Source organism: Oryzias latipes, chromosome 22 (genome assembly GCF_053564925.1).
Source record: "Oryzias latipes strain Hd-rR chromosome 22, Olatipes_Hd-rR_3.1".
Classification (NCBI taxonomy): Eukaryota; Metazoa; Chordata; class Actinopteri; order Beloniformes; family Adrianichthyidae; genus Oryzias; species Oryzias latipes.
Genome location: NC_136258.1, coordinates 6,269,105 through 6,296,895, shown reverse-complemented (window position 1 = coordinate 6,296,895; position 27,791 = coordinate 6,269,105). Strand labels below are relative to the sequence as shown.

The 27,791-nt window shown below is 41.5% G+C and overlaps 1 protein-coding gene across 1 annotated transcript in view; it reads right to left on the bottom strand.

Moving 5' to 3' along the window:
• The window catches only part of kcnh5b (potassium voltage-gated channel, subfamily H (eag-related), member 5b), a 103,061-nt gene that overhangs the window by 64,732 nt on the left and 10,538 nt on the right, over window positions 1-27,791 (bottom strand). The window contains exons 2-6 of the mRNA XM_023951926.2: window positions 24,279-24,402; window positions 21,629-21,735; window positions 17,757-17,885; window positions 12,315-12,430; window positions 8,763-9,155 (exon numbers count right to left, since the gene is read on the bottom strand). Of these exons, the coding sequence (XP_023807694.1) occupies window positions 8,763-9,155; window positions 12,315-12,430; window positions 17,757-17,885; window positions 21,629-21,735; window positions 24,279-24,402 (869 nt within the window). The remainder of the gene's footprint in view (window positions 1-8,762; window positions 9,156-12,314; window positions 12,431-17,756; window positions 17,886-21,628; window positions 21,736-24,278; window positions 24,403-27,791) is intronic.

Genomic DNA, 27,791 nt, shown 5'->3' with positions numbered 1-27,791 from the left:
GTGGTTTGTACTTCTGGATAAAATACCTATTTCTGTTATTTTCCTGTTCACACGATTTAAATTCAGAAGTCTACAGTCAGCATTTATTACTTAATATAATAATAATACTTATGATAAAAAATATTTAGATCGAATTCTCCTCTATGTGAAGAAATGAAAAGTATCCCATTGCAACAAAATTTCATTAAAAAGCTTATTTACATTTCATGTTATCAAAAGTGTTGAAAAAAAAAGGTGGCCAAATAGTTGGCCCTGGCACGTCTTCACTTCACAAAATGTGTCCCTCTTTGCAGAAAGGTTTGGACACGTCTGCACAGACGTGCAGAGTCTGACAGTCCAGCAGCATCACATCCACGCACATCATCTCAAGATGAAGATTTCCAAAATACATCAGCAGCTAAATGTGACCACATGAAAAATGTGGAGATCCCTCTCTGCAGTAAAGCAGCAGCAGCAGCAACAGGTAGGAGCAAACACCTATACAACACGTGAGGGTGAGTAGGTGGGATGCAGATGTGTCGTACCGATTTTTTAGTTTTATTTTATCAATGCCCCTCAAATCTAAACAAGGAGCCCGCTTGTGCTGTTCAAGTGATCAGTGTGCTTTCCTTGTGTGCTGTTTGAGTGGACAGCCTTCAAGCACTCGTGTACACCCCATGCGTGCAGCATTCATGCACGGTCAATAAGGGGTCAGTAATTGTCCCTTCCTAAAGACTAGACTGCATAAGGGCACCGTACGACAGCATCACCCCTACGTCATAGGTGCGTGTAACTTACCCTTACAAATAGTTTATGAGACATTTAACACACGCATGACAATGATACATTCCATTTTTATGACGTCCCTTAAGGTGACGAGCTTCAAGGGAACTGGAAGACACACCTACGCAGCCGCTTCTATCTACGACCCTCCACAGACCTGGATAGCCTAAACACCCGCAGCACCATGTACAGGTCAACCCCCCATACGGGTGCATGTGACCAAACTTGGCTTAACTTGATTTGGTGCAACTCAAGTGACACCCATCACAACTTAAAAACGTATCACTCACATTCATTCATTCATTCATTTATTCATGCATCTTCTGAACCCGTTTTTGTCCCTTTTGGGGTCACAGGGCTGCTGGAGCCTATCCCACCTACTCGTGGGCGAAGGCAGGGGACACCCTGGACAGGTCGCCAGTCTGTCGCAGGGCTGAGCACACACATTTAGTCGTACTTTTGCCTTCACCACTGCGTTGGTCTCATAGGAAAAAAATCTGATCGGCTGTTTCTCTGCTCTGAGAAGTAAAGTAAAAACTATTATATTTTTACTAGTTTTTACTTCAGCAATACTACAGTAGTAACTGTCCAACTAGTAACTGACTTACTATTTTGCACATTGCTGTCACTTTTCTTTTCTCTGCTCTTTGGAACTGCTGTGACAATTGAATTTCCCCAATGTGGGATCAATAAAGAATATCTATATCTATATATCTTTAAAAAAAAAGCTTGTTATTGTGCATTTATTTTCTCTCATTTTGTAATGTACGTAGTGTAGAACAATTTTATCCCCCACAGTGTTTGTTACATGCTCACACAAGCTGCGTTTTCCATTGACTCTGAAATTGCACAAATTGGATTCGCGAAAATAAATGTTCTTAATGGAAACGCGATAATTTTCAGAAAACTTGCATTTATCCGAAAAAAACAGTTTTTTGGCACTTGAAGGTGGTTTTTGTAGGCATATCGAAATTGACAAATTTTACTAAACTGCAATGGAAACACATTTTTTAATTTTGATTTGATTTGGTTGACAATGATTGAAATGAATCATGTGACCCACAACCAGTTGTCAATGTGCTTCTATGTCATGAAATCCCTACTGTTGTGGTTTTTATGTTTTTATTAGCCCGGCAGGCTGTGACTCCTCCTGGATGCCCTCCCCTCCTCTGAGGTCTTCTGTGAGAGCCACAGCTGCAATCTATTCCTCATCAAGCTCCTTTATAAGGTGTGGCCTTCTTCATTGTGTTTAGTGTCTGGGCTGATTTGGGTTCTGTGCATTCTGGTTGTTAGAACCGTTTGCTAATTTGAAGATCTGGGTCATGTCCCTCCTACTCCTGGGTTTCATTGTTGCCCAATCCGTCACATTCTTGGTAGGAACTGGCTGCCTGGCGCACCAGAGGTCCCACAGCGTCATACAGCTCATCCAAAGTTGAGCGTGTCATGTGGAATTGTTGGATCCACAGCTCCTCAGTAAAATCACCAACCACCATTTCCCCAAACGGCATCATCTGTACCCGCTCCCACATGTAAGGAGCTTGCCGCTCCACGGCCTGAAGAAGACGCCGCCGTCTCCTTTGATGGATGATGAGCGCTAGTTCCGCGGCAGGAATTAAATCTGCTGTAAATGAAAATATTGTTCACCTCCCTCTTCGTGTTTTTGAATGACTTACAACACGAGTTGGTTTCAGTTCATTCACGTAATTATGATTAAATGAAAACTGTTATTTCAGTCAGACAACTCTTGCAGAAGAACATTTATTTCACAACATCTTTAGGATGACATTCACAATTTGATTCACAACTTCGTTTTGGCATAAGGCTCCGTTCAATTCCTTGAGACAATTATTTTTCCATACACTTTCGGGTAACAACCCCCGTAACGGAGCCCACAGGTGGAAGCCGGGGAGGAGGGAGGGGCAAAGAATGAGCGCTGAAGGTAAGAGAGAATGAACAATTGTACACCTGACTTAAATAGGACGCTAAGCAGGTGGGTTAATTAACAGACCCGCCCTAGGGGAGTAAACTGCAATTCTGCCGAGTGTCTGCCCGAAATGCGACGAGTCGCTTATTTTAAAATTCGACATTTTAATTATTTCGAAACGTTTTGCGCATATGTGTGTTGGAAACCCGGCTACTGTTACAAACACAGACGAGTCGAAAACGGACTCGTTTTTTTCTCAGCAGACCTCTGGCCAGTTTTAACACCCTGATTTAAAGAGTTTTGTGTCAAATCCTGTTTCATTTTGAGTTTAGTTCATGAACCTAAAAAGTAACACTACCGAGCAAAATGTTCACGGTCAAATTTCTGTCATTAACTGCATCAACTGCTGCTAAGTATAATCATATGTTCTTCAGACAGATATACACTTCTACCCAGGAATTTTTGCGTTACTCTTTTAGCAGAGCTCTAAGCAGCTTCCTGCATATTTAAGTTATAATTAGTACAACATCACCTTATAAACAAACAGACTTACACTGTAGGGAGAAAAATCTATTTGCCCTGTGATTTATCACAGTTGTGTTGGAGTGAATTTTTATGAAGCCCATATTTATATATTAAAACTACATAAAAACCTGTATCTTTGATTGACACATGTCTGTTAACACAGCTGAAAGGTTGTAGTCCCTGCTCCATGTCTCAGCATCTTCCTCTACTATACTTTTTTTTTCAATGGAGATTTATGACAAACATGTCACTCCAGATGTCATACGGTCTACCAGGCACTGGCCAAATTTCTTTCCACAACCGCAGCTGCATTTTTATGCATAAACCCGTCCGGCTACTAGTTTATCAGACTTTTTTTTGCTATCTATGGGCATCTCGACAACAGCATTCCCTCTCTACTCCTGTGTTCCTGCAGGGTTAATTTCGCACCTCCAGCTTTGTGGGGCACAGACTCCTCCCAGCCGTTTTAGCGTGGCGGTCTGTAGTGGAGGCAACATGCACGGCACACTCAAAGGTTAAGCTTGACTCGACCTTTCAGCACGGCCTCTATACTAGCAGACCTACCCAGCGAGCTGCCATCATCTGTAGGGCTCCACAGAAAGGGGCTTCACGATCAGGGGGCGGAGATGTTTGTTTACATATGTACACAGTCATCAGAGCACATCTACAGCATCCTCATGAGGACAACTCATCAAAATCACCTCACACTACTTCACATCAAGTCGCTGCCTGTGTGTTCATGGATGCAAACAACCACACACAAACCAGCAAAAACAAAATAAATGTTAACATGCATGACAGTTTGAAATAAATCAGCACAAACAAAACCTTAATAAACTGCATCCACTGCTTTCCAGGTAAGAATGAGTCCCACTATAGTTATGAAAAGCTGTGGTGTCCTTTCTTTCTGCCCAGAAGTGCAAATCACATTGCAATACATGAACAAATAACAAAAACAAAAAACTAATTTCCATTTCATTGCAGTTTATTTTAAATAGAAGTTAACATACCTGAAATTATGCTCCAAATGAAACTAGTCTACATGGGAGACGAGCATCTAACATAAAAGGGCTTCATCCGATTGGTCAAATGCATAAATGGCTTTATTTGATTCGCTAAATACTTCAAGCTGCCATAAGATTGTTTTAGCACATTTAAAGTAACCATTTATTGCAATTATTTACATTTAAATTAACTGTTTATTTTCCCAGTCTTTTGCGATATGCATATTTCACAGCTTGATATCGCAATAACGATGAATTTATGATTTATTGCGCAGGCCTATCGTCAATTAAATAGTATCTTCCGCCATTTTTTGGCGCTTAACTCCTTCCAAATTTTTTAAGCTATTTTAACCATTCAACTGTTAAAATGTTCAGCTCTTGTCCTTTTTCCAGTTATTAGTTTTTGGTCCTTCAAATCCTTGAACTTTTCAAGATATTCCAAGATTTCCATTTTTTTTGCCTCCGTTGAAATCCTTGGGGAATCCTTGGTGCAGAAGCTCGCTGGTGCGATTCCCAGGGCTGGCATTTTTTACAAACATATCTTTTTGTTATTGTACTGTTTTCACTTTCTTTATAGTTGACTTCGATCATTTCTGTATATACTTTTTTTTTGCCAAATCAAACTTTAAGTTTGATTTTCATTCACAAATATAGCATTCAACCCTCAGTTGATTATGTTTTGCTCAGTCACTCTCTTTGATGCCCAGTTTTTTATGTACTACTGTACTTTTGTTTTTTTTTAAATCTACTCTTTCTAAAGTAAGTGTGGTTTTGTTTCAGCCCTCATGTTGTTTCTTAGGGATTTTGGTTTTCGCCTGATATAGTTTCTATGCTCTCTATGGCTGTTCTCAGCCTAGTCCTTACATTTTCACTCTTCTGTTTAACCTTTTTTCTTTTCCTTCTGTTGTGTGTCTTAGATTCTTCTTCTTTTAAGACCAGAAGAGCTTCACAGTCACAGATCCATTAACACATTCACACACTGATGGCGGCTCTGCTGCTGGAAACTGGCACCAGCCTGTAACCACCAGGGGTTTAGTGTCTTGCCCAAGGACACAATGACACAAGGGCAGGCAGGGCGGGAAACTTGCGATGTTCGGATCAGAGGTCTACCGCTCTTGCTCTTCACCACGGCCGAGGTGCTTCACACTTGACAGTTCAAGCTATGAAAGACAACGTTGGGATTCGACCTGAACACCTTGTTGGCACCATTTGAAAAGCTTACAAACGTCGATAAAGAAGGAAGAGTATCTGGAGTCGAAGTCCGTCTGTCCTTGTGCAAAAAAAACCTGACCCAGACTGCATTCAGTGATTTTGGCTAAAAGCTTCTGCAGATTGACTAAATGTCATTGTTTCAAGTGTTACCAGCATTCCACTGAAAGTAAATTTGTAAACACTGGCAGATCACCAACTCCTTCCACCCCGCATTAGGATGCACTATAAATACTTTTTGTCAATGCAGTCATTAGAGAGTTCTGCCAAAAACCTGCTGCAGCCTTCTTTGACAAAACTTCCCACTTTCCTTCGTCTGCATCCCTCCACCTTTCTCGGTAGAAAACAGCATCAGAGACGTTAGTTCAGCAGAGAAGAGCCTGAGCTCCATATAGGCTGCAAATGTGCACACCATTGTTTCCGTGTCAAAATCTGTTTCACAGTAAACTACACCAACAGATCGCAAACCCAATCTATCAACATCTGGCTCTGAGACCCTGAGGGACAGGACACCTGAACCAATACTGCACCCTCACTGAGTGCTGTACTGTACAATGCAGCGTTTGTGCTGACAGGATGCAGGACAGACATGCAAACAAACACAGACACAAGCTGGCCAGGAGGTTTAAGAGGCACTCGTGCACAGAGGGCCCCTTTCCACCCCTCAGCTATACGTACATGAAAAAGGGTCGATCGCATGTTTTACAAAGTTAGTCTTCACACAACCAAACCCGATCACTGTCCTACTGGCTAGATATAGAAATCATGGAAACTGAAGCAGTAGATCCAAACAGATTCAAAGTCACTGACTTGTTTTGGTCAAAAAGGATCACTACTTTTTGGGGAATTTCAGAAAAATATAGAAATATCAATGAATAGGGAAAATTATGAATAATCAAGAACCTTCCCATGAAATTCAACCGACCAGTGACTTCAAGAACACCAGACTTGTAGGAGGTCTTCAAAGAAACAGAACAACAGAAAGAAGTGCAGGCCTCACATAACATAGTTTACGTCAGAACGATCAGAAAATGACTTAAATTAATTGAAGAGTGAATTTAGATCAGTCACTTTCTCTTTTAACCAGCTTTTATGACAGTCTTGTCTCTGCTGTTTGCAGATGGTGTTGTCCTTTTGGCTTCCTCAAACCATGACGTCCAGCTCTCTGCGGAGAAGTTGCAGTTGAGTGGGACCTCCAAGTTTAAGGTTGTGGCTCTCAGGAACAAAAGGGACAATGTCCCTTAAGAGTTGGGGACCAGCCCAAACCTCAGTAAAGGACATTTAAATATTTGGCTACAAATGAGGCAAGAACAGACAGGATTGGCACAGAACCAACACAGTAAAATGCTTTAACTTATTCAACTTTCCTGCCACAGCTGTAGCAGTCAGCACACAAATAAATAAATGAATAAATAAATACATATATAATCTGAGCTCCCTATCAGCAATTAGCAACACAAGAGGCGAGGCTACCAGCGTGAGTAACCAAATGTCTGCAAGACCGACATTTAACGTCCGGCTGCCTTGAAGAACAGACTTGTTCTGGTGCCTTTTGAAGAAGACGTGGGAAGTCCAGCCTCAGATGTATAAAGCCTTGGTCACAGCGGCTCTTATGGGTGGATACAGACTATTGTGATCTAAAAAAATGAGCAAACCTATTCAGCACACACACAAAATTTTTGAAACTGTAAAAAAATGTATACGGTTAACCGGCAGTAGTGAACACTTATACAACACGTAGGGGTAAGTTAGGGTGCAGTAGATAAGATTTTTCCTTTTTTGCTTAATGATTCTTTTATCACACGCATGACAATGGTACGTTCCATTTCCAGTCCCGCACAAGCCACATAGTAACTGCAAGACACACCATCGCTCCTTCTAACCCTTGTGCTATCCTATGATCCCACCCTTATATTGATGTGTTATCCTTACCATGACAAAGGTGGATAAAGGTGGAAAGATTTCATGTAATCCATGGACACCAGTGAAGATCACAAATCATTGAAGAAAAAAGGTTCAGAGCACTGTCTAGTGGGTCTAGATCAGTGTTTTTCAACCAGTGTGCCGCGGCACACTAGTGTGCCGTGGGAGATGGTCAAGTGCGCCGTGGAGAAATTGCCCTCATTCACTGATCTAAAAACATTTTCCATCTCCAGGAAATCAGCTCTGTGTTCATCCAAACAGGCCCTGATAAAACACTGAGTAGTTAGGAATATAAAAGATCTTAAAATGACTTTTTCTTTGTGTTTATTTAATTCTATTAAAGACATTTTGATAAGAATCACGGTACCGCGATTTAGCTGCAGCTATAACTGTGTAAGGAAAAGTCCCGCCCCTTTAACTGTCTTCGCCAATCATTCTTGAAGGCTTAATCACATGTCATCCGTCTGACCAATCAGAAGTGGTTAAAGTCTTCACTTCCTTGTTCTTAATTCTGCTGATAAAGTCGCTCAGTTCTAACAAAAATACCAGCTAAAGCTCGTCTTTAGCTGGTGGTTCATCTCTTAGAACAAAACAGCCGCAACTTCCTGCTTTTTCTGCCACAATTATCACAAAAATCCACGTGAGATTTCGCGGGGGGGGTTTGGATGCTGGTGTGCCGTGGGATTTTTGTCAAGGTTAAAGTGTGCCGTGGCTCAAAAAAGGTTGAAAAACACTGGTCTAGATGACCCAACTCCCAATGTTAAAGTGCCTAGGATAGCACAAGGGATAAAATGCGGCCCCTTCTCTCTCTAAAACCCTCTTTGGGCCTGAACAACCCAAAGCCCAAAAGCTGGCTCATAAGTGTTGTTCCTTCAGTTTTCCATCTCAGGTTGTAAACAGTTATTCAAGTGTTTTTGTTTTTTTTGTACACTTGTTACACAGCACTTCTGTAACATATTAACAATTAGATTTTGGATGTGAACTTTAGAAGGCACAGGCCTCTGGACACTCAGAGAGCAATTTTTGAATTGGTGATGTTTGATTATTATTCTTGATTATTATTCTGCAAAGCAGAAGATTTACCAACACATCCAAAAATGAGGTTTCTGGTTCACATTACTTTTCTGATCTGGACTCCGTATTGTCTCTAAATGTCTTCCAAAGTTAGATGGTTTGAAATCTGGAAAGAAGAACATATTTATCAAACCTCGTCCGAACCTCATGCGGGACCCTCCAAGACAATTTTTAAAGGACCCTTTTGCCTATTCTAAAAGCTGTTTCACATGAGATTTTTTAATTGATTTGATTTTGATTTTCTTTTTTAATTAAATTTAGTACATTTTAAAACTAAGACAAGCATGTGCTGCTCTTTATCAGAACTGCAAATAAAGTCAGGGGGGTGTGGCCGGCCGTACCTCATCCACGTTCTCAAAGGCATTGATGATGTCATAAGGCAGGCAGGACAGCAGGTCGATAACAAACCAGGTCTTCAGATAGTTCATGCGGATGAGCTTGGGGTCAGAGATCACTTCTCCACATGGACCCACGAAAGTGGTGTGGAAGTTGAGAACTATGTCCACCAGGAAAATGACGTCTACCACACTGTCCAGCACCAGCCAAGCGATGTTGTTCTGCTTTGTCTTAAAGGACACATTGTAGGGCACCATGATGGCTGTGTAGAAGGTGAGGATGAGGATGACCCAATCCCAGGTGGTCTTGAAGGTGCAGTAGTGTAGGATGATGTGAGGAGGTGTCTTTGGAGCCTCCTGCTTGTACTGTGGGAGAATGTCTGAGTTCAGCTGCAAAACCTGAAGACAAGACGGAAGAACAACAGGAAACATCCTCAGTGGGTTTCCTCTCACTGGAGTTCCTCACGATTCACAACCTTATTTTACCTTGCCCTTGGACTGTATTCAGACTGCTTCAACCGGAATTATGTGCTTCGAACCAAACGTGTTAAACAAAATCACGAAACTAAAGAGCTCTTCAGTCATTGGACAGGAATTACGAGGGCGGGGCAAACCAACGAGAGGCAGAAATTATGGAAGTCTTGATAAATCTCCAACAACTTGTTGCTTTATGATTCTACCCCTTCTATGTCTTTAATAATCCTCCAACTTCTTTAATTCCCATTTCATTCTCTTCTTCTCTCCTCTCCTTATCCATGCAGTCTAACAGAAAAAAAGTATACAACCATGATCAAGATAAATAAGGTTTAGCCTCAAATACAAAAGGGGTTTATACAAATATATACCTTGTGTGTCAGAAGATTCATAACCCCCTATTTTAACAATAAAATCTGTCTGGACAAGACAAGTTAAAAAAAAATTTTTAAAACACAGTGGTCCACCGTCCTTTCAAGAACCACCGTCTAATGCAGTGTTTTTCAACCAGTGTGTAGTGTGCCGCGGGAGATTGTCAAGTGTGCCGTGGGAAATTGCCCTCATTAACTGATCTAACAACATTTTCCATCTCCAGGATATCAGCTCTGTGTTCATCCAAACAGGCCCTGATAAAACACTGAGTAGTTAAGAATATAAAAGATCTTAAAATTGCTTTTCCTTTGTGTTTACTTAATTCTTTAAAGACATTTTGATAAGAATGACTGTACCGCGATTTACCTGCAGCTATAGCAGTTTGCGGAAAAGTCCCGCCCCTTTAACTGTCTCCACCAATCATTCTTGAAGGCTTAATCACATGTCATCAGTCTGACCAATCAGAATTAATTCTGCTGATAAAGTCGCTCAGTTCTAACATAAATACCAGCTAAAGCTCGTCTTTAGCGGTTTAGCTTTCTGCAGAGTCCGGTGTCAGACCGTGGAAGAAGTGAACAAAACAATGAAGCTCCGACTTTCTGCCCTTTTTCGGCCGTTTTCACACTACATCTCCCATGATGCATTGAATTAAAAGGACAGCGCATAATGAGTCGACCTTGTGAGACGTCTTGAAACCACAACAAGCAAACAGTTTCTAAATTTTCTAATTTAACTTTGATTTCATCTTTTAGAAAAAACAGCCGCAACTTCCTGCTTTTTCTGCTACAATTATCACAAAAATCCACGTGAGATTGCGGCGGCGGGGGTGGCTGTCGATCAATACAGACCATGAATTTCTGCTTTTATTTTTATTTTTTTGGATGCTGGTGTGCCGCGGGATTTTTGTCAAGGTTAAAGTGTGCCGTGGCTCAATAAAGGTTGAAAAACACTGTTCTAATGCAACAGTAAACTAACAAAAACCTCTCTTTTTAGCAACAGCTAAATACTTTGAAACAAAAGGGTTTTAACGGGGTTACATAAACCATAAGAATGAAAAGTACAGCTGAAGGACACGTGCACACTCAGTGGTAATGGAGCTTCATCTTTTCTTCTCCCCATCACAGCTGCCGGTCAAACGGCCCCTCCCTCAAGAGGAGAGGCGTGCCCGTGCGCCTCTCAGCAGAAAGACGCCAGCTGTACCTTTCAGGCTGCTCGGGTCATTACATGGTTTCTGTGACTCAGCATCAGGAGGAAGCTGGAGGAGGAGGAGGAGGAGGAGGAGGAAGCAGACCTAGACTCATATCCTACTTTCTTTGCTTCCGCCATCGCTCTTTGACTCCGTTTTCATCCTCCTCTCCAGCTTTGATGATCCTCTTTCCACCAGGTGAGTGAAGACACAAACCATTACCTCCTCCCTGCAATTATCCAAATTCCAGCAAAAGCCCCCCCCCCCCCCCCTTCCCCATTTCCTCTCCATCAACATAAATATTAATGGCACCTGCAGAAAAGTAGCAGGGGGGAGGGGGGTAGACTTTATCGCTCTGTTCTTCGGATGGAGTTTGGACACTAGAATACTTTAATAATTAGATTAAACAGCACAAAGCTCCAGGGCTGGGGGGCTGGGGGGCATTAACTGTATATGAGAACTGGCCTGACGCCACCCATGGCTTACTTCTGCTCCAACCACATGACTTCAATTCAGTTTTGTAATAAAGACATCGGCAATTGGAAGCCCGACAACATCAGAAAGCAGGGATTGGCCAGAGTCAGTCTGAGTCAATGTTTCTATGGCAACCACTCTCACCAATCAGTTTCAAACGTTTAACGCCACACCACCAACTTTTATTGAGGCGTCTGATTGGTCAGTTTATAAGGTGAATAACTGTCAGTGCAAAAACGTCAGGAGGGAGGGGTCACTCGGTCCATGTCTCATATACAGTCAGTGGGTGGGATGGGTCACACATTTCAGGAAAACACAAAAAATAAACACAAGCTATAAAAATGAAAAAATGACAGAGCTTTAACACCTGAACACCAGCTATAAAAACAAACTTGAAGTCGTAGTTTGGAGCCAAAGTGGTTTGATGCATATTTGTATGAATAGGTGTGAAGTGGGGAATAATGTTAAAGCAACAGAACTTCAGCGTCTTCACTCACAGCCTCACTGGAAAAACTCTTTCCTGCTTTTGTTTCTCTGTTTGATTCATCAGCTTTTGTGTCTTTTGTGACCACAGTATTGTTTCTGAGCCAGGCTGCAAGTTGATTTGATTTCTGGTTACGCCCAATTCATCAGGGTGAGATTCACTGCAGGACTTTTTTCAAAAACTACAGTGATGATGGTTTTTTAGCTTGCTTTTGTCTCAATATTACCTTCATCCAATCATTGGAAAACTGCAATGATTTTATAGATATATTTTCTGAGCACAAAATTTGTTAAACTGCAAAAAAAATGCAAATGAAGCAAAATAAGATCAGACTGAAGCAAACTGAGAACAATATTGGACGATGAACTACAGTTCTTCTGTGGCCGAGTTGGCCGGGTTGCCTCTCCGGTGGCTATTCAGCTCTAAAAAACATTTGTGCACGAGAGCGACAGTTGTTCAGTAATTGTCTAACAGTTCTTCATCCAGACTATCTCATCAATATTAACTCCGATGGCAGACAGAATGAGCATGTGTGTGACTGCGTGTGCATGTACGCGTGCTCGCTCACCTCCGCCAGTCTGGACGGTTTGTGGCTGACCTCATGTTTGCCCATGGGCGCCAGCTGCTGCAGCGTGTTGCGGTTGGTGGTGAGAGCACGTGTCAGTCGAGCGAATTTGGTCCATCCTGCAAAGATGTCACATGAGACACTTTAATTTATGTGACCCCTGAGTTGTGTTGAATCCAGCCCGCCCCCTGTCAATCAAAACATACAGTCAGAAAGAAACGTCTTTTAAAATAGGCAAATCTGAATATATATGAACATATATCCCCATGAAAAACCTGAAGAATATCTGTTAAGTTATTAATTGTGGGGTTTTTTTTATTTATCAAATGCAAATAAATGCTTAGAAAGACTGAAAAGCAGGAGAAAACCTTCCGATGATGAGGACCAATCATACGGAGCAAGCATCTGAAACTTTATTTGTTTATTTGTTGTGAATTTGGGAGAATGCTGACTCATTCTGATGATGAAGTCCATCAGATCACATTAACCAAACATTTGTACATTTGTGCTGAGGTAAAGAAGCCGTCAATCACTGCCAAGTAACTCTATCAGTAAATTGGTTAGTGTCGAAATTCAGCAGACATTTTTTGCTAAATGGATTGAAAAAATTACATACAAAAACTTTAATAACATACTGTTTTTGAATATATATATATATATATAAATACATATATATATAAAAAACACATTCAACTTATTTTACTTTTGACAACACGTACACGTCCCCTTCAAAATAAAATACACCCCATGTCAGATCAGATTCTCCTGATGCAGCAATTTGACTTCAAATAAAAATGGAAGTCAAATGTGGTATTTTCTATTACAACATTGATGCGCCTTCATCCTTTTTCTCCTAATATTACTGAACATAAACAACATTATGGTAGAATCGTTTTTTCAATAAAAATCTAAATATATGAATGCAATTCTGTACTTGAAGAATTTTGTCTCACAACAGCGTCTAGACTCTGTTGTGCAGCAGATAATCAGTGTATGTGCTTTAAGGTTACTCCAACAATAACTCACTCTGACACTTTAATCGTTTACCATCACTTTACTCAGTTATCCAAACATCATTACAACCTTCTACCAGACTGTATGGTCACATGTCTTCGTTAAATTCAAAGTGTTTCCACACATTGGACTGAAATGATGAAATCTCACATTTGTGCTGTTCGCTGGGATACACTTCTCGATTTACCTTAAACTGCCCCTCAATCCAAATTGTATTTTCTAAGATTAATATACAGCATACCCCCATATTTGCAAGGGTTAAGGACCAGAGACCCCCACAAATACGGAGAACCATCCACCCCCAACCTCACAGCTGAAGAATGTCCGTCACCGATCCTCACTCACCCAAAACCCTTCTGAAACATTTGTGATGCTTTGAAAAACATTCATTGAAGAACATTAGAATGTTGCTCAACATAGGTTTTTTTTAATTATTATTCAAAGCAATAGACTGTACTGCAGCGTACTATTTAACGTGCATTAGGGGTTTCATTCTGTGCCTTAAAACCAGGAGCCCGTTCTTCCTCCTTCCTCAGTTAAGTGCAAGAGGGCATCTTCTTCCAGAACAGGCCAGGTTCATCCATCATTCATCATCCAGATGATGATTATTCTCTGCGATTATATTCTTCAGCGTTTCAGGACATTTCCTGGAATCTTCTGAGTCAGCTGATGCCTTTTCTCCGTGCAGAAGCACAAACTTCGGTTAGCCGACGGGCCGGCGTGCTCTTCATCTCTGCTCCCCTTCTCAGAAATTTCCGCAGCACCAAGCAAAATCTCATACAAGCATCTTGAGTTTTTGGAGCTTTTGTGATGAACCCGAGGAGTCACGTGACTGAAAAAACATCTGTGAATAAGTGAAACTGCAAATAAGTATATAAAATATATAATGGTATGGGTTGCCTCAGACAGATCAATCTGGTTGGATCATAATAATATAAACTTAGTCAAAAACCATTTGGCACCGGTGCCACATCATCAATTTTGACCGGGCCGATACGTTTCAGCATCAACAGCATTGTTTATTGGTACCGGCGTAGCGGCATACCAAGGTCCAAAGTGTGGCTATATTTTTTCCATAGTACCAACAACGTGGCTTGTAACATAACGGATTCCGATAACATAACGGATCAAAAAGCAGCATCGATAAGAGGAGTATCAATAAAATCTTGACGAAATCCTTCCCTAATCGTTAATATTGTGATCCTAATGCTTCATTTTCTTGGAGAGCCTCCTGAAGAGATGTTTAGAGACTTTTCTTCATGCTCTTCCACTACCTGAGTGGACTGAGCTTTTAGTGTCTTGGTCCTGTAAGTAGACAAGCTTCTTCTTGATGTCAAATTTTAAAGGCTATGAATTGATCTCTTTCACAGACTTCAGCAGTGATGTTACCTGCCAGGTTTTCATTGTCCTCTTTGGGAGATGTTAGGTCCTCTTTTAACTGCTGCATCTCTTCTACCAAAGCCCTGATGTGCAGCTGAGACTTCCTGCAAGGCCGATTCCACTTTCCCTTTGGAACATTTTTTATTCATGACAGTTATGTGGGAATTATTGGATAAATAATCATAGGAGCGGAAAAGTATGCACCATTTGAGGTGTTTTTATGATTGACAGGTAAAGGGGGCGTCCAGCATATAATTATTAACACAAGCATTGAGAAAGAATGTCTTATTTTTAGAGAATTTAACATATATCAGCTACAGCAACTGTAGCTAAATAAATATTTTTAAAAAATTTACTATTTTTAGGATGTATCAAGCAAAATAAATTAAGCTTAACGTTTTGGGGGGAGTGATGAAACTGTACACGAGAAACAAAGTCACTTAAGGTGGATGTACACTCACAGAACAGATGAAAATCATGGTTTTCAGATCAAACTGTTAGCGGGCGTCATGCTGATGCTGACATGATGTGGCGTGTGGAGCCGTGGGAGTGGCCATAGACGGAGCTGAGAGCGCGAGTGGGTCTGCAGCATGCGACGCCCCCAGCAGCGAGCCTCACCAACTGCCTCACCCACAGCTTGCCAATTTGCAGCAAAAATGCTGCATCCACTGCACGGCATCCCACACATCAACACGGCCGGGTGTGTGGCCGCATGACTGCAGAACGCCACCAGAGATTCCGGCTGCAGCAATTGTTTGTTTGATAAAAACGGATCTATTTGTGAGTAATTTCCTGTTTTGGAGGACAAAGTTTTGCAACTGGAGAGAAATGGAAGCAGGAGAACTGAACGAGCTGAAAGGAGGCAGGAAAGGGGGAAAATGTAAAGTACAATAGTGTTTTTGAAATGCCTTCGTTTTTAAAAAGAATTTAGATTTAAAAATAATAATGATGCAATAAAATAAAATATGGAAAAATGACAGAAGTTAGTTAAAGTGTTCAAGGGCAAACACATCAGTAACTTGAGGACAAAAATGACAGAATGGAGGTCTTCAGATTCTCGCACATAAGCGAAAGGCTGCAGGGTTTTTTTTTTAAACACAAACGAGCCTTCAGGAGTGCAGAAAAAAGAAAATACTCAAAGAAAAAGACTTCCTGGAGAGCAAGAACAGACAGAAGAAGACCACAGATCAAGATGAAAGCCAACCCTGAACCCCAACAGTGAAACAAAGCAGGTGTGATGATGTACCGAGTTCAATGTAAACACAGCTTCCTGCAGGAAACCTGCTCTGCAGAAGCTCTGTGCAGACCCAAGTCGACCCGTGACGCTCTTGTTTTGGTCGCCCTGAGGTGCTGCCTGCTTGGCCTGGAGTCAGAGTGGTCTGAGGGAGCGGGCAACAGTGGAAGAGCAAAGCAGGGGACGCTCTGTCACACATTGCACTGTTCGTGCTCCTGGTTCGGAGCGTGATAACAGCTTTGGAGGGTCTGCACAGCTGCCTGCATCACCTCCCTTAAATCCTGATCTCAGGTCAGCGACCGATGTTCCAGGTCAATAGAAGGAACCAGCTAGCACTGCACCCTCCCTGCTCCGGAAGAACAAAGAGGATCAACAAACCTGCCATTCTAAAGCTCCCATCTACTTAGAGTGGGGTTAAAACAAGCCCCCACCTTTCAAAGACCTAGATGTCAGCAGGAAGTAACACCCCCCCATGTTTATTTATAAGTAAACATTTATAAGTAAACATATATAAAGTCTGATGTCCAAACATGTTTAATTCTACGGTTTTGTTTTCTATTTATGACAGCTGTGGGGGCGGGGTTAAACAAGATTTATCGTTTTGATTTTATTAGAGCTCAAATTATAGGAAGAATGATTTTGTTATTGGCATTTGAGTGGAAGTACGTTAGACTTTACTTTGATACTTAATGTGGGGTAAAATCAAGTCAATAAAAACGGAGATGCTTGAATATAAAGTATCTTTATATGTATGGCTTCATGGTGGTGTAGAGGTTAACGCACTCGCCTCACAGTAAGAAGGCTCAGGTCAAATTGCGTATTCTCCACATGCGTGTTTGGGTTTTGCAAAAGTATGTGACCTGTTCAGAGTGTACCCCACCTCTGCCCAACAGTAGCTGGGATAGGCTCCAGCAACCCGGTGACCCTGAAAGGGACACAGGTTCGATGGATGGACGGATGGATGGATGGTCCTTTAATCAGATTTCTGACAAAACTCAGCTTTCACGTTAGGTAATCAGAAGCTTTTAGAACTTCATCTTCATAAGGATTGAGTGTTTTTGTTCTTCACGAATGAAGGACTTTCAGCATCAACTGGAGTCCTGCAGTGAATCTGTGTCACGCTTTGCTTCACTGATGTCCTGTCCATGTCTAGAACCCAGCAGGTCATTCATCTAACCGTCACTTCTGAATGGAGAACTGAAGTGACTCTTTGAGGAGGATCAGATCTGCCTTGAATATTCCTGCAGATTTCTCTTTGGGTTTATAAATGACTGAACTGGTTTGTTAACGTTTGTTTGCCTCCCAAAATATTTTGAGTTTTGAAAAATTTAAGAAACATGAAAGAAAGAAAAGTCAAAGACCCATTCTGGAGCTATACCCGCTCACGTGAAGAACTTCAGATCCTTGGCATGCCAGATGATTGACATTTGTTTCATAATCCGCATCAGAAGATCACTGCAATGAATCAGCTGGTGCGAGGAAACGTTTGAGTGGTGGGGAAGAAGCGAAGAGATGCAGGTAAGAAACGTGAGCAGCACTTTCAGATGGGAACGACAAATATTTGGGCGGGGTTCAGCTTCTGCTGTTGTGCTCAAATCTTCACCAACATGAAGCTGTGCGTTCACAGCAGCTGCTCACTAAAGACACACCTGGCCAATAAAAGGCCCCAAAGGGCTGTAGGCTCGCCTCAAAGCCCACCCTCACATTTCTGATGAAACTTTAACAACAGTAAAACTTCAGTACAGGAGATTTTCCAAAAACCCTTCACAGATGCTTCCTGAGAGCCTCTGAGTGAAGCAGCAGCTTTCTTCACTCACCTTTGGTGCTTTCATCCTCGATGGGCTGCTTGAAAAGAGTGATGTCCTTGAAGGTGCAGAGAAACAAAACCACCTTGTCGTTTTCATTCCTGATGGGAGCGACCTGCATGTAGAACCACACCGGACTTCCTACAGAAAAAACAGGAAACTTTGAAAAACCGCGCTTACTAGATCTGCTGCCATTGACCCAGAAAAGGCAAAGAAGAAGGCTTAAAATGGACGACATGGACTCTAGCGTGTCAGGGTTGGGAGGGACGGTTAGCCTCCTTTATAAAAGCTACACAGTCGCACAGAGAAATGTGTAGAATAGTGACACAAAAAGGAAGTAAAATCCGTTTCAAAATCTCAACATAAACTTCTTTTTTTATGCTTTCCAACAAAGTCAAGGATCACTTCAGACAGAACGTGACACTCCAGCTTCACCGTTTAACAACACCTTTAGCTCTAGTGTTGTGACATTCCTTCGACAACCATAACTCTTTAACTGTTTACGCAATAAATGTTATTGCTGTGAATTATGAAGCAGAGAAAAGCAGCTGATATGAACCCAGTGCAGCAGTGACATGTTCACACGATCAACATAAATCAGCTCATTCTCTTGCAGAGAAAAGCACTTTTGTGCCGCTGTACATTATTAATGTGCTGCTTATTGGTGTAAAACCCAGAAACAGCTGATTTGCTTGAACAGTCAAGTAGTTATGGAATGTCAAAGAGCCTGAGTTTTTAGTTGTCATTAGCGACAGCTCCGGTGTTGAAGGGTTAAGGTTCTAGACCAGCGCTGGGCAAACCTTTTCACTCTGGGCCACAAAGGTTTCTAAAATTTGACAGAAGGGCTGAACCAAACCTAAATCCATTTATGTGTAGTGAACCTTTTATGGGGGCATACCAGAATATAAAACATTAATAAGGCTTATGAATATGATTTACTCCAGTATGGAGAGCCAGATTAAATAGTTTGATGGGCCGCATGTGGCCCCTGGACCGCAGTTTGCTGACCCCTGTTCTAGACTCCGGTGCAGTTTTCAGACTGAAAGGACTTAAATCTGCTAAATCCACATCCTCACAGAAGTCAAAGTGTCTTCAAAGTTCATCCACAGGTTTAGTTTTAAACAGGAAACGGTGCTTTGGGTGACTCAGAAGATGATCATCTGTCACAGCTCAATCACGGCAGGGTTGTCAGGAACGTCACCTCATGTTCTTAACAGTTTGGATGAGGACATTATCCATGTTCAGCTGAAGGGATTTTATTAAACCTTGATGCACTGACGTTTTGTTCCTGAGGAACTTCCTGACGACGCTTACAGCGAAGAAACAAATCACTTTACGTCATGTCCAGCTTTCCTCTGATGATGCAGACTGGGAATGTTTCCAAGGTAAAAGAACCTTTCTCCTCTGTCTTCCCTGGTCCCACTTTTAATTTGCAGTAAATAATGGAATTTTTGGAAGGTCAAAATGATATCTGTAATTAATTGGTAGACTTTAAGTTTGTCCCCATGAAGAAAACACATAGACCAGGGGTGGCGAACACGCGGCTCTCGAGCCGCATGCGTCTCTCGGCCAATAAGAATGCGGCTCTTTGCGTCTCATTCTATTGTGACGACCTGGGGATTAGCCCCGCCTTCAGCACCTAAGACTCATGGGAAGTGGGGAATCTTGGGTGTAAAGGGGGCTGTGAGCAGAAGTGAAGTTCATGCTGTTTGGCTGTTCGGGGTGTGTGCAAATACATGGGCATTGATGCCGGAGAGGAGAATATGTTGTGTGCTCCTCTGTTTACTTCTTCGACTTTGAGACTGTGCACAGTCGTGCTGTGTATGGGGCACAGACAGTTCCCCAATGCAGCAAATTAATTAGCAGCTCAGCTCTTGTCTCTCCGCTACAGTGACGAATCAGCTGGGTCGTTTCTATGTTTTCTATTTTGTGCTTCATTTCATAGTTTTTTCCCTCTTAAACCACCCTCAAATCCATCAGAGGGTATTAAAAATCAATAAAAGTAATTTGGCAGAGTGTGTGTTTTGATGCTCCTCCCGACACATAAGTGACCGTCAATCATTTGCGTGGGTTACACCCAATGCCGGAAAAAATAAATAAACAATAATGTGCGTGCAGACTGTTACCCTCATGTTCAAAATGACTTAATTCATTGTATAAAGATGAACACAGGACGTTTCTGGAAGAATGGTAAGATTCTTACTGTTTTACTGAACGGAATGGCGTCACTGTGTTTATTATTATGAGCTTTTGGAAGCAGTAAAATAGTTCATGGCAGAAAAGAACAAAACGTATCCCGGAGAAAATTAAAAACCCTTCCTGATCATCTGACACAAATTGTCTCCTTTATTAACGAGTTGAAGCTTTTCAAAGTACACATTCAAAACGGCCATCATTCCACTTTCCTTCTTTGCGGAGCTCGCAGCAGAAAGCTGCAATTCAGATGAAAAAAAGCGCAGAATATGACGCTGCTTGCACAACTGGACGGAAACTTTACTTTGCGGTTTGAGGACCTGCAGCAGAAACGACTGCAGATCACTTTTCTCATGGATCCTTTAATGCAGAGACTGACTGCCTGAGATCCCCGCTAGTCACTGATGAGGCAGCGAGCGTACCGGAGATGATTGAACTGAAATCTCTTTGAAAGAAGGCCCTGTTACGTTTTGGAGAACAGAAAAATACCCGTGTGCAATCTGCTGTCGATGTTCTCCTCAATATATGTCTGCCAGTCCCTGTTTATTACCTTGAAACACGTGAAATCAAGGCATCGGTCCGTTCTGACCGACACTCACGTAAAGGAACTGATCAGAGAGGCTACGACTGAATATAAACCTGATCTGCAGAGGATCACTAGAAACAAGAGAAATCCTACTGAGATCATCATCCATCAGTGCAACAAGGTAAGAAATTCTGAGATGTAGTTTGGAAAACACACCTGACTGAGCATGCTGGTGTGAATATTTTAATATTCCATCAATTATCAGTTTTTCATGCAAAAGTCGATCATTAGTTTTTAAAGAAAAAAGAAAAGTTATAAAAGTAAAACATTTTTACTGAAGGTTAAATTTAATGGATGCTACACACACACACACATCTAAAATGTATTTAATGTGTTCATTGTGAATATGAATTACTCAGACACCAGAAGGATGCTCTGTCCAGATGTTTGTGTATTTGTTGGTGTAAGTGTCATTGAAAGAGGAATATTGAGATGCAAAGAATTACCAGTTAAATACTGTTGGATGAACGGTGACATATTAAGTTTTTATCAACGTAAATATGACTTCAGAGGAGTCAGTGCCTCACCAGCCATCAACCTCACCGCACGTCACTGAGTAGTTGTGTGTGTCAGAGAGAGGCAGAGAAAAGAGTGAGATAGAGAGAGAGTGTGTGTGTGTGTGTGGGTGGGTGGGTATCTGACCTCCAGGGTAGTCGCTGTGTTAACTAAGCTGCATTTGATGGATGTAGTGAGGGTGGACACTTTCCTTGAAATAAACATAAGCACAATACTTGCTGTTGTATTGTAGGGAGACGAGTGTGTTATGGACAATAATATGGCTTTAATTGCGTGTTTGTGTGTGTATGTCTCGGCAGGTCAGTGTGTGGTGTGGCTCTTTGACTCTCACAGTTAAAAATTTCGGCTTTTGGTGTCAAACTTGTTCGCCACCCCTGACATAGAAGATTTCAAATCCTTATTTGAGAGTATCTTTGAAAATCATCTAATGGTTAATTTCAATGGTATAGATTTAGTTTGAAAACATACATTCTTGTTATCTCTTAACTAAATTATAAAAACAGAACATGTGGAGCTCCTTATTTCTTGAGGTTTCACTCTGTAAACATGAAAATGCACAGATGTAGAGATGCTTGCCGCCAACACTCACTGTTCTTTCTGTACAACAGGACTTCAAAGCAGTTGGACTCATAGTTGTCAAAGGTCTGCCTGACTTTGTCGATGGTCTTCTTGTCCGTCAGCTCTCCGTACATAAAACTGAAGGGAAACATGCAGAACAAGAACAGTCACACTTACTTTTTAATATGAGACCAAGAACCACTACTTCCAACCCCAAACTATAATGTTTCCACCTCCATGCTTGACAGTGGGGATAGTGTTCTTGGGGTCATAGGCAGCATTTCTCTTCCTCCAAACACGACGGGTTGACTTGATGCCAAAGAGCTCCATGTTGGCCTCATCTCACCACAGCACCTTCTCTCCATCCCTCTCTAAATCATGTAGGAGTTCATTACTCGCAGGTGGGCCAGCGTATTTCTTCTTAAGCCAGGGGACTTTGCGATCACAGCAGGATGTTAAACCATTGTGGTGTAAGGTCTTACCAATGGTTTTATTGCTGACCAGTTCCAGCTGCTTGGAGATCATCAACTAACTCCAGCTGGGTTGTTGTAGGCCGATTTCTCACTGTTCTCATGATCATGGAAACCCCACCAGGTCAGATCTGGTTTGGAGCCCCAGACCTATAGATGGATTGATGGTCATGTTGCACCAACAGTTGTCACCTTAACCTCTGGCTTTCTTGCTGATGGTTTTGTAGTCCATTGTGGTCTTGTGCAGGTCTACAATCTTCTCCCTTAAATCCACTGAAAACTCTGAAGTCCATGGTGGAGAGTTTTGGGTCTGACTGATTGACTAATTCTTTGGACAGGTGACTTTTCTACAGGTGATTAGTTCAAACAGATGTGTTTAATTTAGATTGATTTGGAGAGTCTGTGTGTAGCAGAACTCTTAATGGTTACTAGTGGTTTAAATACTTATTGCTCTCAATGAAATGCAAATAAATGTAGCTTTGGCCTGTGATGAAAATATCAACACTTCAGGAACACTATATATCCCGCAAAGTCTTTGCCTCTTTGATGAACATAAACAACTCATCTCATCCTTATGAACCCCTTTCATTCAATCCTGAGGATTCTCAGCTCAAACCCGACGCCTCACATTGATCAGACAAGTGAGCAGTAAGGTGATCTTTGGGTGTCATTGAGCATCGTTCATCTCCTGTGAAGAAACTTCCTGTTCTCCTGTGTTTTTAGTGTTCAGCTCAAGCTGACCCCTGGCAAACCATCTGACAGGCCTTCATCAGGCACCCCTGCCTTCTTGCTTCCACTTAAACATGCCACCATGAAATTCAGAGTGACAGCTGACCTTTGACTTCTCCCTCCTAAAACTAGGCATGTTCAAACAACTGTCAAGTTTATTTCAATTCATACCCAGTCAAGACCACAACAGCTGACTAAATTGGCTCCAAAATGTCCCAGAACCATGCAATGCATGACACTCCCACATGGTTTGTCAGTTTACTTCAAGTAGAGCAGTGAGCTAAAGCAGGCTCTCTGAATAAAGCCTGTTGATTATTTGTTCTTGAAAAATTAGAGGAACATGTGAAAAGTGTTCCCATGCTTTTAACTACAATGACTCTGGTCAAACAAAGAAAGATTAAACATTGATATAAAGCTTGACAAGTCAGCATGTGCGATAGATTGCACATAAAATCAATGCAATAGAGAGTAAAGATAAACCAAAGGGTGGGTATGTCTACAATAAATGAAATGGGCCACTTGTTTTCTGCACTACAGCAGGACGCTGAGACCATTGCAGCGCAGACTCTGCAGCTTGTCGGCCTGCATCTGCACTGCTCTGACAATAGAGACTAAAGATGAGGTACGGAGGAGGGTAAAGGATCTAAGCCCTCAGATCTCAGCCCTAGAGAACCCCCGGAGCCCAGACCCTGACCATAACACCACACCCCCCACTAACAGGCCCCGGAGGGCAGCACATAGACCCCCCAGCCCAACTAAGTGACGGTTACGGGGACCAGAGGAACTGAAGTTCTTCAATATTCTTCCGTAGTTTTAACGGGGTTCATTCGTGATACATCTGTGAAAATTTCATGTAAAGACCACAACTTTCCTCGCTTTTTCCACGTATATTCACGCATGATCAGTTTTAGTTTATACGCAAATAGTACATAGGCCTTTACAAATGGTAATGGTGTCAGCAGAAAGCCCTTCCTTTGCTTCAGCAGCCTATAAGAATGTCCTCTCTGCGTCATCTCTGAGAGCTTTCATGGTGTCGGTGTCTTCCTCAGCCCAGAGCGGCACGAAGTGCACAGGCAAATCTGTGTCTCTGTTCAGCTCCATGTGCAAGAGAACATTTTCAGCTACAGGCAATCCAAAGGCGTCACCCTAAGTCAGACACAAGAGGCGCTTGAAGAAGCATTTTGACCTTTAGAGACTTGTTTCTCTAGTGAGGCGAGCAGCGCCCCGTCCGGGGCTGAAGAGCAGCGAGCCACCAGGTTTAATAAATTCCTGCAGCTGTGAAAACACTGGAGGGCATCAAACATGCGACTGGCCAGAGAGAGGAAGCAAACATACTCATTCAGTCATTGTTTACAGGAAGGTTCCTTAACTCCTGGATGAATCAAAGCAGAGGACAGACTAATCAGATGTCACCTGTGGGTAATTAGCATATTCAGATGTATCAGTGCTGCCGGCTGGAAGCAGAAAGGTGGTGGCATTTACCTGCAGGTGCTGCTCTTCTGCATGACCTCAGCTCTATGGAAGCCAGACAGCTTGCAGAATCCATCATTGCTGTAGACGACAGGCCACTCCACGATCTGCGCATTTCCCAGCAGGAAGCTGGTCTCTAAAGGGCAGAAGACAAAGACACTTTTGAACTCAGCAAGTCAAATTATGAATGTGTAATCGCTTTAAGAGCTTTTGGAACCTCCAGATTTCTTCTTGAAAAACACTGTTTTGTAAGCTTGTAGCTTTGGGCTCAATAATCCTCGAGTCTGTGGCAAGTTTAGTTTGGGTTTGGCGATGGAGGGGTGCAGACTGGGGAAGAAAGAGTCATAAACTGTAGCTCTAATAAATTGAAGAAACAAAAAAAATGTACCGCCATGGCAGGATGTCAGCAACACTAAAGAAAAGCCCAATGCTGTACACAACAAAGCATGAACACTAAACAAAAAAACAACAAAAAGACACCAAGAACACATCAGGTTTGGAGGAAATGTCCTTCCTTACTCCCTTATTGTTTTTTTCCTGCAGCTCATTGGAAAACATCCCATAATAAAGACAAGCAACAATAAAAGGGGAGTACTTTTGTAGAATCAACTGGAAATTTAGAAGATGACTTTCCAAGTTCTCTAATAAATGCACATTCTTGAACGCGCGTTTAGCACATGGTGCAAACAAACAGGGAAGGGCATCTGCTTTTTTTTCTCTTTCTACTGTTTATTAGTGCAGCTCCGCCCCCTACAGTTGGAAGAGGTTTGGTGGGAAATGTCACATTTGTGAAAATCTGAGAAGTCTTGCTCCAGGCTTTTTTTCACAGCTCTATTCCGATATTTGAAAGACTTGGTGTCATAGAATTCCCGCCGGGCATAAACTAAAACTTTTCATTTCTCATCCATCATCAATTTTCAAACGGTTCGCTTTACTTCTAACAGGGGCGCTATCCATATGTCACCACCAAATCTGAGTCTCTGATTGGTCAAAGTTCAGGTGCTTTAACTTTCAACACACGTTTTATACTGTATGTAGAGCCTGAAAACGGTCATTATTTGCATAGTGACACTTATCATTGAAAGTGGTCGCTTGAACTCACTTCGCCGAGTGCGGTGTGAACCTAACATCACTGTAGGGTTTGGGTTTGATCAGCTCTGAATATTTGCACAAACTATTATATCTAAACTGTCTTTAGTAGAGATGTAACAAGTACTCAATCGATTTTTTTTATTCCTAGAGTCCAACCAGATTGGTCTGTCTGAGGCAAGTTATTAATCTAATCAACGTATATCATTATGAAATCGTTGCAATATGAAGTAAATTGATTATACTGGAAAACATTCATATAAATAAATGACCAAGTGTATCACAGCGGACAACACACGGATGATGCAGCAAAAACTGATCAGTCCATCATTCCAGTCCAATGTGTGGACAGACTTTGAATGAAGTCATGTGACCATCCAGTGTGCTAAAATGTTCCAATAATGTTCCCTTTGGATTCTTTGGATGTGGAAAAACAACAGTGGGCTGAACTTTAGGAAACTAAAATGTGAATCCATTTGACATTTATTCTAGTTGACTTGTTGGTTTGGACACATATTTCGTTTCCACTTGATGATCTGGAAGAAATCCAAGAATCTGGAAAACGTCACAGTTCTGTAGCAGAAATTTGAGTCACACTGGTTGAAGTTTGGGATAAAGATGTTCTGGACTCGTTTTAGGTCGGTGAATCAGATCGCTCTAAATGAACCAATATCCACTATGAATCGTATCATCAACCACAAATGATGATAAGAATCAAATCGTTGTTTTAATGAATCGTTAAACCCCTATATTTAGTGTGCACAATGGATTTTACACACGTTAGAAAAGAGAACAAAAGTTGGTAATGTGGCGCAGCTGGAAAATAAATACCAGACTGAAGACCATGAAGCTGGTCGAACGCAGAAAAGATGAAGGAGAGGAGCAGCCTGTGCAAGAAGGGTCAAATGCAAAATTTAAGTGATTTTCAGCTTTAATCATCATGTGTGGTTCCATATCAGGCCCTGGCTTCTCCGGAAGCTCAGACATTGCAACCCTTGATATGCTGCAGCCTATGTCTGGAAAACCTTTGCTTCTGGCACTACAAAGTATTTATAAAACAGAAAAAAAAACGTTCATTTTCATATCCTTTGCTTCTACCTGCATTTGCTCTCTAAACAATGCCTGCAGACATTTGTTTACAAGGGCAGAAAGTATTTGTCAGTCACTAATTTTGCTAGGTTACCCAGCTAAAAAGTTGAGTTTGGTCAGTAATGTCATGATAGAAACCTTTCAACTATTGCAGACAGAATTGAAAAAATATATTCAGGAAATCACATTGTGTGATTTTTATATCATTTATTGGTACGAAGGTTTCTCTAAACTGAAATTTTTTATGTGAGATATTTAAATAGGTATACGTTAATCATTGTGCATAAGCCGTCACTTGTGTGATCTTTGTGATCTTCACTCCCCTCTTCCTGCTCTGCTCACATCAGCAGACAGCAGCTCTTTCCATCCCTTAGGCACAGGAAGTTTTCAAAATAGAATTTTTGGTACAATTGACCAGATTTTTACTTTTTTCAAATTTTTTTATAGATTAAAAAGCTTATTTTAACATTTACACACTGAGGTTTCTTAAAAAAACATTTGGCTTTCCTTGGCAACAGAGTTTTTTTTTTTTTAAACTTGTCCTGTCCAACAGCTGGGCAAACAGATGAGAGCAGAAGGCCTCTTGTGTTGGACATATTTTATTTTAACAACAGGGGTTATAAGTCTTCTGACAAACCAGAGGTGTGTCTGAATAAACCCCTTTTGTAATCAAGGCTTTATTTACACAAATGTTATAAACACACCTGTTGGCTCCAAAATGTCCACATGTCAACTTGTACACCATACAAATAATGTTCACACTCACATACTTATGCCTTCAAACCAACAAGTGTGAAATATTTCATTCAATCACGCAAAACATTAGTGCAAAGGTGAGCTAACACCTGTGCTCAAGTGAGTGTTTATGTTCTTCTAAAATGGATGATGGAATGTAAAGAGAGGGAGGGAGAGTGCCCAGCCATTAAGTATTAAGTACCGGTATTAATAAATCACATGACAAAGATGAAGTACTTAACAGTATGTAAAATAGACATAACACTATTTCAGAAATCATCACAGCACATGCAGATCAAGAATCAAAAATATGTGCTGATTATTATATGAAGTGATGTAATTTAATCATCTTTAATAATTAAGACATTGTATTATTATTACTTATTATAATGCAGTGAAATAAAAAAGTGCATATTCTGTCCATTGTTCAAGGTTGGTATTCCTTCTTCTGCTGCTTGATTGACAGCCGTCCTTCTGGATTCAACGGAGATCTTTGTGCTGTAATGTCGGCAGACATTGTTTGTCAGGGTTATTATCCTTCTGCAGCTGTAATCAGTTCAGAAATGATTCCACTTGGTGTTCAAGTGACTCACTTTCCCTCCCGGGTTCTGA